Here is a 14,571-nt window from a genome sequence, read left to right as displayed (position 1 = left end):
TGTCTGGATGCCTTCAGCCTTAGGCCTTCTTGCCAGGGCTGGTAGAAGTTACAAATGGAAAATGCATCTGGAAACAGTTCCTATTGAAAATACAATTAGTCCTCTTTTAGAGACTATTCATAGCAGTGGTGAAATCTGAACCGGTTTACTACCGGTTTACTGGCCACGTTTGTGCACTGCTCGCCAAACACGTGCTGTGCCCACGCATGTGCAGTACACACCAAATGCGAGCTGCACACGCAGATGCGCAGTGCATGCCAAAAGGAAGCTTGGGAAGATAAGTAGAACAGCGCAGGGGGGTGATCAGCTGTGGCACGCGATCGTGGGAACCTTTTTAAAAACTTTTTAAAAACATTGTTTACTACCGGCTCGGGTAAATAGGTAGTAAAAAAAAATGCTTTTAAAAAGTAAAAAATAGGCTCCGACGATCATGCGGCACAGCTGTGATTGTTGGAGCCTTTTTTTTTTTACTTTTTAAAAGCATTTTTTACTACCTATTTGCCCAAACCGGTAGTAAAAAAATGCCTAAAAAGTATTTAAAAAGTTCCGACGATCATCTGAGCAATGCACGATCATCGGAACTTTTTTTTTTTTTTTTTTACTTTTTAAAGCATTTTTAACTACTGGTTCCAGAGAACCAATAGTAAAAAAAATGCTAAAAAAAAAAAAAAAAGTTCCGACGATCACGCATCACTCAGCTGAGTGATCGTCAGAACTTTTTTTTTACATTTTTTACTACCGGTTCAGGCGAACCGGCCCAAACCGGTAGCATTTCACCCCTGAGTCCTTCGGGGGAAGGGCAGTATATAAATCCAAATAAACCTTAAACCTGATTCACAGTTATAACAGTGATGAAAAAGTAACTTTGTGACCAATTCTCTCATTTGCAACCTTGTTAGGTCTGTAAAACAAAGGAAAGCTGAAATTAGATCGTAAGCACAATCGCGGTTTCATTTCGCAACCACTTTTTTTGACAAGTTGTGGTTGCTAAATGAGGACTACCTGTACAGATTAGAACTTGAGTTTGGTGTGCTTCCCGTTGGATGCATCGGAGTGCACAATCCAGTATATCTAAATCTATATTGAAATTTGCATCTAATATATACAGGTAGTCCTCTACTTACAACCATTTCTTTAGCAACCGTTCAAACTCACAACATCACTAAAAAAAAAGTGACATACAACCGATTGTTGCACTTACAACCATTACAGCATCCTGCAGTCATGTGATCAAAATTTGGATGCTTGTCAATCAGCATGTATTTATGATGGTTGAAGTCAGGGGTGGGTTCTACTTACCTTTACTACCGGTTCGCAACGGGATCGTGCATGTGCGATCGCTTCGCTCGTGCACACGCCTTGCTTCTGCACATGTGCAGAAGCCTCTGCCCATGTGCAGTTCACCGATGATGACATCCGGGGTGGTGGGCGGAGCCTCCCACCGGTTTTATTACCGGTTCTTGCGAACCACTCTGAACCGGGGGCAGCCCACCACTGGTTGAAGTGCCCCACCCAGTTTCCGATAATCAAATTCAGTGAGTAAAGCCTGATTTACTTAACAACCAGATAATACACTGAATAGCTGCAGTGATTCGCTTAACAACCATGACAAAAAGATCATAAAATTGGGTGTGGCTGACTTAACAACCTCCTTGTTAAAGCAACAAAATTTCTGATCCCAATTGTGGTGAGGACTAGCTAAAAGTGTAAGGACTGAAATGAATCTGTGGCCTTGCTGCCAGAGGATGGAAAAATAAAAGAAGAAATACAGAAGCAGCTATCCTCTGATAGGGACGTGATAGAGAGGTATTGCTTCTCCAGTGTCTGCCACATATGCTTTCTAGCAGCAAGTTGTGCCAATTGGCACTCTAAGCCAGGGGTCTCCAAACTTGGCCACTTTTGAGACTTGTGGACTTCAACTCCAAGAGCCTTGGTGGTGCAGCGGACTAAAGTGCTGTTAAGTAGCACTTAGCTGCCAGCTGCCTGCAATTACTGTGAGTTCAAATCTCACCAGGGTCAAGGTTGACTCAGCCTTCTATCCTTCCGAAGTAGGTAAAATGAGGACCCGGATTGTTGGGGCAATAAGCTGACTTTGTATAAAAAGAACACTGCTTAGGAGGGGCCGAAAGCCCTAATAAGCAGGTATATACAAAAGTATGAAGGCTATTGCTTAACGCATTGTAAGCCGCCCTGAGTCTCCGGAGAAGGGTGGCATATAAATTGAACCAATGAATGAATGAATGAATGAATGAATGAATGAATGAATGAATGAATGAATGAATAAATAAATAAATAAATAACTCTCAGAATTACTCAGACAGTCATGCAGAAGTCCACAAGACTTAAAATTCTTCTTAGGGCAGTAAACTTTTCCCTCTGAAGTTCTGGTTTTGGCTTCTAGGCAGCTTCCCCTCCCTTGGGGAAAATCTTCCACTTGACTGGTTTGTTGGGTGGAAACTGTGGCTAAACCACACCGCCTCGCTTCTCATATGTGCCTTTAGCTGCAACCAGAATTTGGCCAGGGAACAGAGCTGTTTCCTTACAGACAACCGAGTTATTGTCACGACATCTTTCACAGAGCCATCCTACTGAATCCCACTGAATCAGGTACCACTCCCAAGACAAGAGCCTTCAGGAACTTAGGAACAGGCTAAGTTGCCCGCATTTCATTTTATATCTAGGAAGGAGGGAGAGAGAAATGGGATTCAAAAATGGAACATTTCATAAAGTAATGTGTTTTATTTTTTATTATTATTTTGACCCAGGGGCTTCATTCACTGGACCATCTTGAAAAGTGCTCAAACAGCCCAAGGGCTGATTGCTTGGATTTTATTTTTATTCTTATTTTAGAACCCATTATAAGAATGCCCTTGTGGTTCATAGGTGGATGGCCAGTTAATAATTCCTCTACATTTGTATCCCTCTAGGAATGGATTATGCAATAGACATCTTTTTTAAAAAAAAATTGGGGAGGGGGCACAGTATTTTACCAGGGGAAACAGCTCCTTAGGCAAGATGACTTAGGTGAGTTGACAATGACTGAAGGTCTTCTAAAAGGCAAAATAAGTCTGCATGAGGAGGAGGGGGGGAGGGGGAGGAGGGGGGAGGAGGAGAAGGGAGGAGGGGGTGGAGGCGGGTTCCCATCACAGTAGCATTTTAGGACTTATATAAAAGACAATTTGCTCTAAAACGAAGGAATGGAATAGGAGGCTCAATAAATTGGGACATTGCCCCAAATAATCTAAGGCTTTAAATGCAGAGATTTATTTTTTAAAAAAGAAAAAAAGTGAGCAGTGCTGCTGGCCTGCATAGCCTCAAGTATGTCTCAAAGATGCTTTTTCAAAAGGCAAAGGGACTTTGTTTTTCCTTGAGGATGTTTTGCTTCTTCAAGAAGTTTCTTCAGTTCTGACTGAATGATGGAAGATGGAAGGATTGGTTTGAAAGAGGGGTCAAAGAGGCCATCTACGTTAAGAGTGAACATCTCTCTCTCAACAGAGGGGGATGGATACGACACCCCCTATCTCCTGTCTACAACACAGTCCTTTGAGCAGTTCCAAGAAGATTCCACACCCATTTGCACTATTAAGGTGATCCCGAGGACACAGATAAACCTCCAAGTGGCCTCAACAACTTTCATAAAGAGTGCTAATAACCAGATGACTGCAAGGAATATAAATCCTTCCATCTTCCACCATTCCACCATTCAGTCCGAACTAAAGAATCTTCTTAGATGAGAAGTGAAACAACTTCAAGGAAAAACAAAGTCCAGTTCCATTTGAAAAAGAACCTATGGGTCAATCATGACCTGGATTTATTTATTTTATTTGCTTTAATTTATATATATTTGCTTTAATTTATATGCCGCCCTTCTCCGGAGACTCAGGGCGGCTTACAATGCATTAAGCAATAGCCTTTATACTTTTGTATATTTATACAAAGTCAGCTTATTGCCCCCACAAACTGGGTCCTCATTTTACCTACCTTTTGAAAGGATGGAAGGCTGAGTCAACCTTGAGCCTGGTGAGATTTGAACTTGCAGTAATTGCAAGCAGCAGATGTTAATAACAGTGTGCTTTAGTCCACTGTACTACAGGCTCTGTAGGATGACTGAGAAACTCCATAGATGTATCCTCAAGTAGGCAAAAGTTTTGAGTAACCACCAAAGATCACTCAAAACCTTGAGGATATGCAGGCCAAGTAGCCCGCTTAATTTTTCTTCGGAGTCAATACAGGTCGTCCTTGACTGACAATCACAATTGACCCCAAAATTTTTGTTGCAAGTAAGATACCTGTTAAGTGAGTTTTGTCCCATTTTACAACCATTCTTGCCATAGTGGTTAACTGAATCACACTGTTGTGGTCTGCCAGCAGCCTGCAGAGCTGGCAGCGGAGTCAGACAGTGAGGAGGCTGGGAAGGAACATGGGCCAGTCCTGGAGTCTGGGGAAGGCTCGGATGAGGGCTCTGCGTCGGAGGCAGAGATGGGGCCAGGGCCATTGGGGAGTGATGCAGGGACTCCGGAGCCTCCAGAGTTGGACAGCAGAGAGGCAGAGGAACAGGAGTAGCCTATTCCTAGTGCGCACATGAGCAGAGCTGCTAGAAGGCAAGAACAGTTAAAACAAAAGGGATGACTGGGGAGTAAAGCCTGGAGATGATTGGCCCCTCCCATAAGGCTTAAAAGAGGATCAAAGGCACATGGGCCCTTTGCAGGAAAGCAACGTTGTTAATTCTGTTCCCAGTCAGCATCTCTGTTTGATTCTGGACTCCATGTGGCTTTGCAAAGTAGGTCTTTGGCAGCATATCAAGGGAGATAAAGGTTGGTGATTATCCCGAAAGACTTCTCCCGAAGGACTTTTTGCAACTAATTGGGACTCCGCTGTGAAAGAAAGTAATTCACAACTGTTGCAATAAAAGAGTTTTTTGGGACTTCTCATGTGTTTTATTGACTCAGGAAGCCTAGGTCACAACATACTGCACTTTTTACCTTAGTAAAACAGTTGTAAAGTGAATATTTACAATTGAGGGCAATTGAGAGAAAGATTGCGGGCAAAAGAAGAAGGGGATGGCAGAGAACGAGGTGGCTGGATGGAATCACTGAAGCAGTCAGTGTGAGTTTAAATGGACTCCAGAGGATGGTAAAGGACAGGAAGGCCTGGAGGAACGTTATCCATGGGATCGTGATGGGTTGGACACAACTTCGCAACTAACAGCAACAAAATGAATCTGGTTTCCCCATTCCACTTTGCTTGTCAGAAGATCACAAAAAGTGTTCATATGACCCTGAGACACAGCAACCATCATAAATATCAGCCAGTTGCTATGCGTGCAAATTTTGATTATGTGACCATGGAGATGCTGCAAGTGAAAAAAATGGTCATAAGTCTCTTTCTTCAGTTCTGTTGTAACTGAATAGTCATTAAACAAATGATTGTAAGTTGAGGAGTACCTATATAAGCTTTGAACGTTGCAGTAACTCCATCTGGTTCATTTCCTGTTTCATGATTGCTGCTTTTCTTTTTTTTTTACAGTGTCCTCCATGTGAGAAGGGGTCATCATATGCAAATGTAAGTAAGAGGCTGATGTTCCTGTCACTCTGAGATTCCAACGTACTTTCAATGAAGGGAAGTGATCTGTCCCTTGAATGTTAGCTTGAACTGGCACTCAACTGAACTTGTAATTTCAATAAGCAATGTTTGGCTTTTTAACTCCCAGTGGTCCTTCCCTTATAAACTATACTCAACTTATAACCTATCAAGCTCCAGCATTCTCAGTTAGCATTGTCGTTGTCCATGCTAGCTAGGAATTCTGAAAATTGGGACCTTAAAGCAGTGTTTCTCAATCTTGGCAATTTGAAGATGAGTGGACTTCAACTCTCAGAATTCCCCAGTCAGCAAGCTGGCTGAGGAATTCTGGGAGTTGAAGTCCACCCATTTTAAAGTTTAGAAACACTGTTGTAGAGAGTAGAGAAGCTGTGATCCTGAAGACTCACTTAGTGGAAATTCTTGATGGGACAAGACAAGAAGATAGGTGAGGAAACTGATAGATAACAGAATAACAAACTTGGAAGGGATCTTGGAGGTCTTCTAGTCAAACCCCCTGTTCAGTCAGGAGACACTACACTATCTGAGGCTAATTCAGACAAATGAATTAGAAGCAATCCTGGTTTTGTGACTGTGGCCTTCAGAATATTTTGAACAGCTGTTAATTGCCCCAATTGTCATGGCCTACAGAATTTGGGGACAGATGTGGATTACAATGCCAGAAATGAGACTATAAGAGTAAACAATAATAATGAAGATAGGGGAGAGTCAAGCATCTTGGGACATATATATATATTGTGCTTTCCCTTCATTATTGAATAACCATAGCTAATCTTCATGTGCTTGGAATGAAGACAGAAAAGGTTTCTGAGTCAGAAGCTTTTAATGTTGACAATTATTTTCTTCCTGGCAAGTCCACTGTAAGAGTGGACAACTTTGGGCTGCTCCAAATATTATTTTTGGACCACTGGGCCTGCAGAAGATGGCTTGGTAATGAAAAGGATATTCTTGGATTTCCATTTAACCCATGGTAGGGCTTGCACTACAAAATGTTAGTGCTCCTCCTCTCCAAAAAGCAAGATACCGGTTAATGGCCACTGTCTTTCAGCCCTTCTTCTTAGCAGCTGTTCCAAGGTCCTGTCATTGCTTGCAGTCCTTCAAGAAAGTCTTCTCCTGCTTAATGAGTATGCTTCAAGGTGGAGCTTAAAGCAAGACACAGGACCAAAAGAAGAATTGCAACTCTATAGAGCAGGGGTCTCCAACCTTGGCAACTTTAAGACTTGTGGACTTCAAGTCCACAAGTCTTAAAGTTGCCAAGGTTGGAGACCCTTGCTATAGAAAAAGCATCAGTGGTGGGTTCCTCCTGATTTGGCCCAGTTCCTCCGAGCCGGTAGCGGTGATGATATGACATCACCGAACTGGTTCTCTTTTTTCAGGAGCTGGGCCCTCCCGCCCCCCCACCCCGCGTTATTCTTACCTTTTATTTGGCCTTGCCCCCAATCTATTCGCTGCCTCCCGAGTCCCAGCTGATCGACTAGAAGGAAAAAAAACTTTTTAAACTCTTGCCGCGGGGCTTCAAAGGGCCGCCCTACAGCTGATCAGTGTTAAAAGGCAGTGTGGTGGTAGACCGCTGCCTCCAAAAACAAATGAGTAGACCGCTGCCTCCAAAAACAAATGAGTAGACCGCTGCCTCCAAAAACAAATGAGTAGACCAGTGCCTCCAAAAACAAATGAGTAGACCGGTGCCTCCAAAAACAAATGAGTAGACCGGTGCCTCCAAAAACAAATGAGTAGACCGCTGCCTCCAAAAACAAATGAGTAGACCGGTACATCTCTGCAAGCACTTAAAAGCCTGGTAGACCAGTACCTCTGCTAAATCCTAAATAATTGTCACATGACCATCAAGCCATGCCCACAAAATAAGCCACGCCCACAGAACCAGTAGTAAAAAAAATTAGAACCCACCCCTGGAAAGCTTGGAAAGCAAACCCAAGCTTTAAAATAACTTGGGTATTTTTGGCAGTGGGAGGGGAAAATGACCAATTACTAGTGCAATGCAATTCCAGAACAGATGTTCACTGACCATTAAGGGACATTAGCCAGTCATTCACATATTCACGGAGTCAAAGGGGGTCATTTATGCCATCCAGCAAAACCTACTGCTCCACACAGAAATCCAAATTAAAGGTTTTCCGACAGATGGCTGCCCAGCCTTAGCTTAAATACATTTTGTGAAAGAGTTCAATACTTCCCTTGGTGCTGAGTTCCAAATTGTTTTTACTGTTAGAAAGTTTTTTGCCTATTGCTGAATCAAAACCTTCACGACATAATTACTCCATGTCCTGCATTCTGACGTAGAACAACCTCGATGATTATTTTTGCCAGAGTTTCATAGAATCAAAGGACTTTGAAGGACTTCTAGTCCAATCCTCTGCCTAAGGCAGGAGACCTTATACCAGGGGTCCTCAAACTATGGCCCGTGGGCCACATATGGCCCACTGAAGCCATTAATTTGACCCGCATGGGACCATGAGGCTGCCCTACCCACAGTGGTGGGATTCAGCCGGTTCGCACCACTTCGGAAGAATCAGTTGTTAACTTTCTGAGCAGTTTGGCGAACTGGTTGTTGGAAGAAATCATTAGGGCAGAGAACCAGTTGTTAAATTATTTGAATCCCACCACTGCCTACCCACATCACCCCATCTACCCGCTGGCTCCCACCTGCCTTCTGGAGGCTGAGGAGGCCAAAAATGGGATACACGGAAGCCTTGTGATGCCAAAAACTGGCCCATTTTTGGCCTCCCCAGCTGAGAAAGAAAGAGGGAGAAACAGAAGTCCCTCACACACACCCCAAGATAGCCACATCCCTTCACTAACCACCTTTCCACCACCAGGAGCATAACAAATTAAAGTTTAATTTATGTGTATTGTTTAATGGACTGCTAAATTGGCCATGCCCACCCAGTCACATCCAAGTCACAACCACCCAGCCGGTCTGGTCCCCCAACAGTCTGAGGGACCGTGAATTGGCCCCCTGTTTAAAAAGTTTGAGGACCCCTGCCTTATACCATCCCAAACAAATGGTTGTCCAATCCTTTCTTGAAAGTCTCTAGCAATGGAGCACCCGCAATTCCAGGAGACAGGCTGTTCCATTGATTAATTGTTCTCATTGTCCAGGAAATTCTTCCTTCTTTGCAGATTGGACGGCTCTCTGATGAACTTCCCACCCATTGCTTCTTGTTCTGCCCTTAGGTGCATTGGAGAATAAGTCAACTCCCGCTTCCCTGTGACAGCCCTTCAAGTATTGGAAGACCTTTATCAGGTCTCCCCTCTTAGGCTAGATGTGCCCATTTCCCTTAGCTCAGAGGTCTTCAAACTTGGCAGCTTTAAGACTTGTGGACTTAAACTCCCAGAATTCTCCAGCCAGCATAGCCTTTTGAAGTTTGAAGACCTCTGCCTTATCTATTCATCATACGATTTAGCTTCCAGGCCCCTTATCATCTTTGTTGCTCTTCTCTGCACTCTTTCTAGGGCATCAGCATCTTTTCTGTATCACGATGATCAGAACTGGATGCAGAAATCCAAGGGTAGAGCCGTATAGAGCCGTACTATCACTCCTCATGGTTTTTAAGGGTTCTGTATATATCCTTCCATGATCTTCTCCTCTCATGTTTAAAAGAGATCTCTCTTCCCAGAGTTTATTTTCTAGTTCCCTGATCCTTCTTGTCCCCTGCATGATGGGTGACCTCAAGATGCTCAAGTTGTCATTTGTCCTCCTTATCCCCCAACGGACACTGATGCTTGGACATCCCTGCTTAAGAATGTATAAGCAGGGATGTCCATACATCCCCCAGTCTGAGTTGGATACCTAGGAAGATTGTACGGTGAATCATAAAGCTTTATAAGCAAATGGAAAACAATGCCAATCATCAGAAATCGGCGTAGAAAAATGTGTGCTTAACTTATGTTTTGATCTGATAACTTCCTTAGTAAAATGTAGGAATGCTTTAGACATAATATTTCTGTCAGTTTTGGAAGACAATTTTCTTTTTTGCTTCTTAACTGCCACATATTTTAGCTGGAGAAGTTGGGAGGGGGTTGTTGTTGGAGCGGTAGAAAGTTAGTCATAACAACATTCCGTCTTCAAGGACTTTTGCCTGCGTCTGATGGAGACTGCCAGAAGATTGTATCCAGTGGAGTGTGAAGAGTTGATTGGACAATGTGATGAACTTGTGGGTGTGGGGCAGGGCTGTGAACTGTTAGCTGGGTGGAGAAAACCTGGAAGCTTTCAGATTGGGATTTTCTCAGATGTGCCAACATGACATCTCTAATAAAATAGATGTTGTGGCCCGGCAGCGGCCTGCGTGGATCGTGGCTGATCCTGACGATGAGGAGGCTGGTGTGGGGTTGCGCCGGCAGCCGGCGCAGCCGGCACTCATGTCGGACAGCGAGGAGGCTGAAGAGGATGTGGTGCCAGAGGCAGAGACTCAGCCAGGGCCTTCAGAACCTCTAGAGGCTCCTTTAAGTGGAGAGAGTGAAGTGGAGGAGCCTCTCCTCAATGCTCGAGCATGCAGGGCTGCCAAAAGGCAGGAGTGGCTACTCAGGAGGAGGAGGTCTACTCAAGAGTAGGGCTTGAGGATAATTGGCCACTCCCTTAGCCTATTTAAGTCGCACACAGGTAGTGCGTTCTTGCTGGAAACAACTCGTATTTATAATCAGAGTATTTTGGTTTATCATATCTTGTTTTCTGGGCTGGTTGCCAACCTTTGCCAGTCTTGTTTATTCTTGCTACTTAATAAATTGGATAAGGACCGTTGGTGTGTGTCAATATCCTCGGAAATCCGGAGCTGGGGCAGAAGAATAGAACTTTGAGGCACCTCAGGCCTCAGAGCTTTATTTCGTTGGGGGTGATCCTTGGAACCCTGACATTTTCTTGATTTCAGCAAAGCATTTAACAATGTACCCTTTGATCATAGCTAAGTGGCATGACAAATAGATACATACCGGTAGTAGACTCAAAAGTTGCATCCTGGCTATCTTCTCATTCCTGCTTCCTCATCAAATTCAAGTGAGGTCCTGAAAGGAGTGCCACACTCTCTGGTTCTTTCATTTCTCTTTTGAGAGATAGGGGCATTGTACACCATCCTCCATCATCTCTCACCTTCCCCAGAATTCCTTAAAGATAATATATAAAGCTTTAATCAAACCATCAGGAAGTGCTTCCAATATTCTTGCATATACTTCACGTAATCCTGATGAATTGAATTTTCACTGTAAATAGGTATTATCCAACAATGATGCTCAAACATCAATCATTTCTCATGAGAATTTATCAGTCTCAGTCGTCAAACTTTTCCTTCACCCTGTTTTTTTACAATAGTTTTGTGAGGTACGTCCTTCCTTTTCAGAGATGGCATGGAGAAAACGTGGCTGTGTGGGTTGACAGTATGTTTCCGGCCCTAGTGTAAGCTCTTGGTGTAAGATTTGTGAGATTTTAGAGCCCTGGGACTCTTTTCTCATGTATCTGCCCAAAGTCTTTGTTCAACATTAGTGGTTCTTCCTCCAGATTTTCCATCTGCAGGGATGAAGGACCCTTTCCAAAGTGGGCATAGGGATTCAATCCATTGAAAGGCCCTTTCTCAATTCACTTTATCTGTGTAGTTACAAATTACATGCATAACTGTTGTCATTTGCACAGTAATTTTATTTATTAATCACCTATCCCCCTCACAGTAATGCCATAACTCAACTGATATCAGTTGCCCTGTCAGACACAATAAATCAGATGCAAGGCAGTTCAAATGACTATCGATTTGTTGCATGCTAATGCTCTCTACAAAAATCTGAATTACTAACAGTCAAGGTGAATTGGTGGTAGATAAGAGCCAACAGAATTCAAGGTGGGCTGGGCTTAGATCTCTTGTAAGTGAGAAGAGACTAGAGACTGATGACATACTTGACTGCTCCCTCAGGCTCTGCCTGATTATCTCTTACATATCCTTCTTTGTACCGAGGGATTTAGATGATGGTGGAACTAATTATGGTGGTGCAGTGATTAGAGTGCAGTACTGCAGGCTACTTCTGCTGACTGCCGGCTCACTGCAATTTGGCAGTTCAAATCTCACCAGGCTCAAGGTTGATTGAGCCTTCCGTCCTTCCGAGGTGGGTAAAATGAGGACCCAGAGTGTTGGGGGGCAGTACGCTGACTCTGTAAACTGCTTAGAGAGGGCTGTAAAGCACTGTAAAGCAGTATATGAGTCTAAGTGCTATTGCTATTGCTAATACAATGTTATTTTATTTATTTGTTAAATTTTTATGTTGCCCATCTGCCCTATAAAGTAACTCTGGGCAGCCCTTATCAAAGAGAATTGATGTCCGTTTAGTATTCGCTTAAGCTTTCGGCAGCTTTGCATCCAGTTTAATTTTAAGGGCCTAATTTTGTGCTAGGCTAGATAAATTTATCTTCCCTGGTCTATCAACTATTGCATATTTTGGAGGTGGTTGTTTGTTTACTCTAATGTTTTAGTAACCTTATAGTTTGCTCAAGAACTTTAGTGCTGGGCAGCTTAGACAAATTAAAAACACTGCAGCCCTTCTTTAAACAGTCTCCCTTCCCTAGTCAGGATTCTCAGTTGTAGCAAGAAGTGACTACAACTGAACGAGAAATGAGGTTGAGCAATCACATTACCTACTGGGAGTAATGGTGAAATCACCGGATTTCTCCATCCACAGACAGGGTGTCACAAGACCCAGCAATGTCTTTAGATCTTTTTTCTCTTTTGGCAGCTTGATGCTGCTGACTCAAAAGAATTAACAGCAGCTGCAGAACTGTAGCCCTCAATGGATCATTGATTCATCCATTGATTAAATTGTGCCTGCATCCCAGCCACGCATCTCTTTCCTGGAACGTAGATTTCTATCTTCTTCCTCCCTGAAAGTTGACTTGATTTCTAGCAATTTCTCACATTCATATGTTTGAGGACATGTGCTTTCCACAAATCACTGACCACATCCTCCCACCCTCACCATCTCTTCTGTTCTTCTCTGGCTTGCATCCATCAGAACATCTGGATGACTGAAGAAAACTCGGGTGGCTTCCAGATGTCAGCAAGCATTCCGACGGCAACCACTGAACAATGACAGGAGAAAGTGCAAGGGAGGTTGCAGGAGGACTCATCTTTGCATTGCGCACTTTCCTTCCACGTTTGGTGGCTGCCTAGTGGTTACACAGGCATTTGTGGAGGGGGAGTCCCAGTGACAAAGTGGTGACTTCATGGCTTTCTCAAAGACTTGGGATTATCTTGGTAGGCATGGTGACATGGACCTTCAACTTAAACTCGTAGGGAAAAGTTGTAATCTCATCACTTCCAACATATAGATATATATATATTGTCTGACTCAGAATATGCGTCCCTTTAGTTCAGCATTAGCCAGAGACTAATTTTGGCGCTCTCTGCATTCTGATAAGAAAGAGGCTTTTAGATAGGAGACATCAGGGGTTAAATCTGGAGTTTTCTGCCTGCTAGTGAGGGCTCTGTGGCAGAGCTATGGATTTTCTCAAGTTAGAAATTGAGAAGGAAATGTTTGGACCCAGGCCATTTACCTGATTCAAAATCTTATCTTCTATTAAAAGTATAGAAGAATCTGTGAATCTTATTCCTCTCATGTTTTTTCTAAATTAGAGGTTCAGATTGCAGGCTGAAATCAGGTGCAAAATATACACAAGACGTTTTGTGTGCTGGTTGTGAGATAAGCCCCAAAGATTTCTAGGCAATAGTTTAGATATTAGCTATAAATCTAGTCAATATTTTCCAATAGCTGCTGCTGGCCAACAAAAGAAGATAGAAGAGACAAAAAATTTGGATAACAACAATAACAACAGTAATAAAGCTTGGCACAGCTTACATTACCTTTAACACCATCAAGTTACAACATCTGGTCCTTGTGAGGGATTTGATAGGTGGTTAAAAAAAGCCATGCCCAATCTAAACATCTGGCTGACTGTGCCACCAGCCACAATAATATCATCTCCTAGTTGGTTATCCTGGTCTTATCCAATATTTTATAATCTTGGAAGCCACCTAGAGGCATTGGCATCAGGCAGTTTCTCTATTTGCTAAACAAACAACCGCAAAGCCGCATTTCTACCTACTGAACAGTTTTGCAGCCCCAAGCAAATGGGGACTTTAATAAGCCATTAGCAGGCTACCCCTGGCCAACTACATGAGCCTTCTGAACTGTGTCTCTCTGCTACATTGAAGTCAAATCTTCTGCCCCAAGTCTTCTCTCCTTTTGTACTGCATGCCAATTTCTTATTAACAGAGCAAAAATGAGAAAGTTGATTTGAATGTTTTTGATGATGGTTTTGAGTTTGGTTGCTGCTGCGCAGGCAGCCAAAAAGCTAGGAAGCAGCAAGAGGAGGAACGGTTCCATAAATCAACCCCCACCCCCCCATGATGGGAAAAAAAAGATTTTCTGCATGTGAGAATGTCTGGAAGAGATGGAGGCTATCGGTTGAGGTACTTTCTGCTGCTGTGCCAGAGACACCATGTTGTGGTCTGCCAACAGCCTGCAGAGCTGGCAGTGGAGTCAGACAGTGAGGAGGCTGGTGAGGACAAGGAGCCAGTCCTGGAGTCTGGGAAAGGCCCGGATGAGGGCTCTGCATCGGAGGCAGAGATGGAGCCAGGGCCATCTGGGAGTGATGCACGGACTCCAGAGCCTCCAGAGTCGTATATCAGAGAGGCAGAGGAACAGGAGGAGCCTGTTCCTAGTGCACGCATGCGAAGAGCTGCCAGAAGGCAAGAGCAGCTAAAGCAAAAGGGACGACTCGGAAGTAAGGCCAGGAGATGATTGCCCCCTCCCAGAAGGCTTAAAAGAGCAGCAATGGCTCTTGGGATCTTTGTAGGAAAGCAACATTGCTACATTTGTTTCTTGTCGGCATCTCTTGCTTCTGAATTTTTGCCAAGAAAAGCCTTTGGCAGGGTGCCAAAGAAGACAAAGGTTTGTGATAAGGCCGAAGGACTGTTTATGAAG

At 43.6% G+C, this 14,571-nt stretch overlaps 1 protein-coding gene across 1 annotated transcript in view; it reads left to right on the top strand.

The window, feature by feature from the left end:
• Positions 1-14,571, top strand: part of COL16A1 (collagen type XVI alpha 1 chain) — a 286,423-nt gene that overhangs the window by 114,481 nt on the left and 157,371 nt on the right. Inside the window, exon 10 of the mRNA XM_070949755.1 lies at positions 5,527-5,562. Coding sequence (XP_070805856.1) covers positions 5,527-5,562 — 36 coding nt within the window. The remainder of the gene's footprint in view (positions 1-5,526; positions 5,563-14,571) is intronic.

Source organism: Pituophis catenifer, unplaced genomic scaffold, assembly GCF_029215685.1.
Source record: "Pituophis catenifer annectens isolate HBS135680 unplaced genomic scaffold, rPitCat1.0.hap2 SCAF_9, whole genome shotgun sequence".
NCBI classification, from domain to species: Eukaryota; Metazoa; Chordata; class Lepidosauria; order Squamata; family Colubridae; genus Pituophis; species Pituophis catenifer.
The sequence above is the reverse complement of the archived record's forward strand: the minus strand, read 5'-3'. Positions and strand labels throughout refer to the sequence as shown.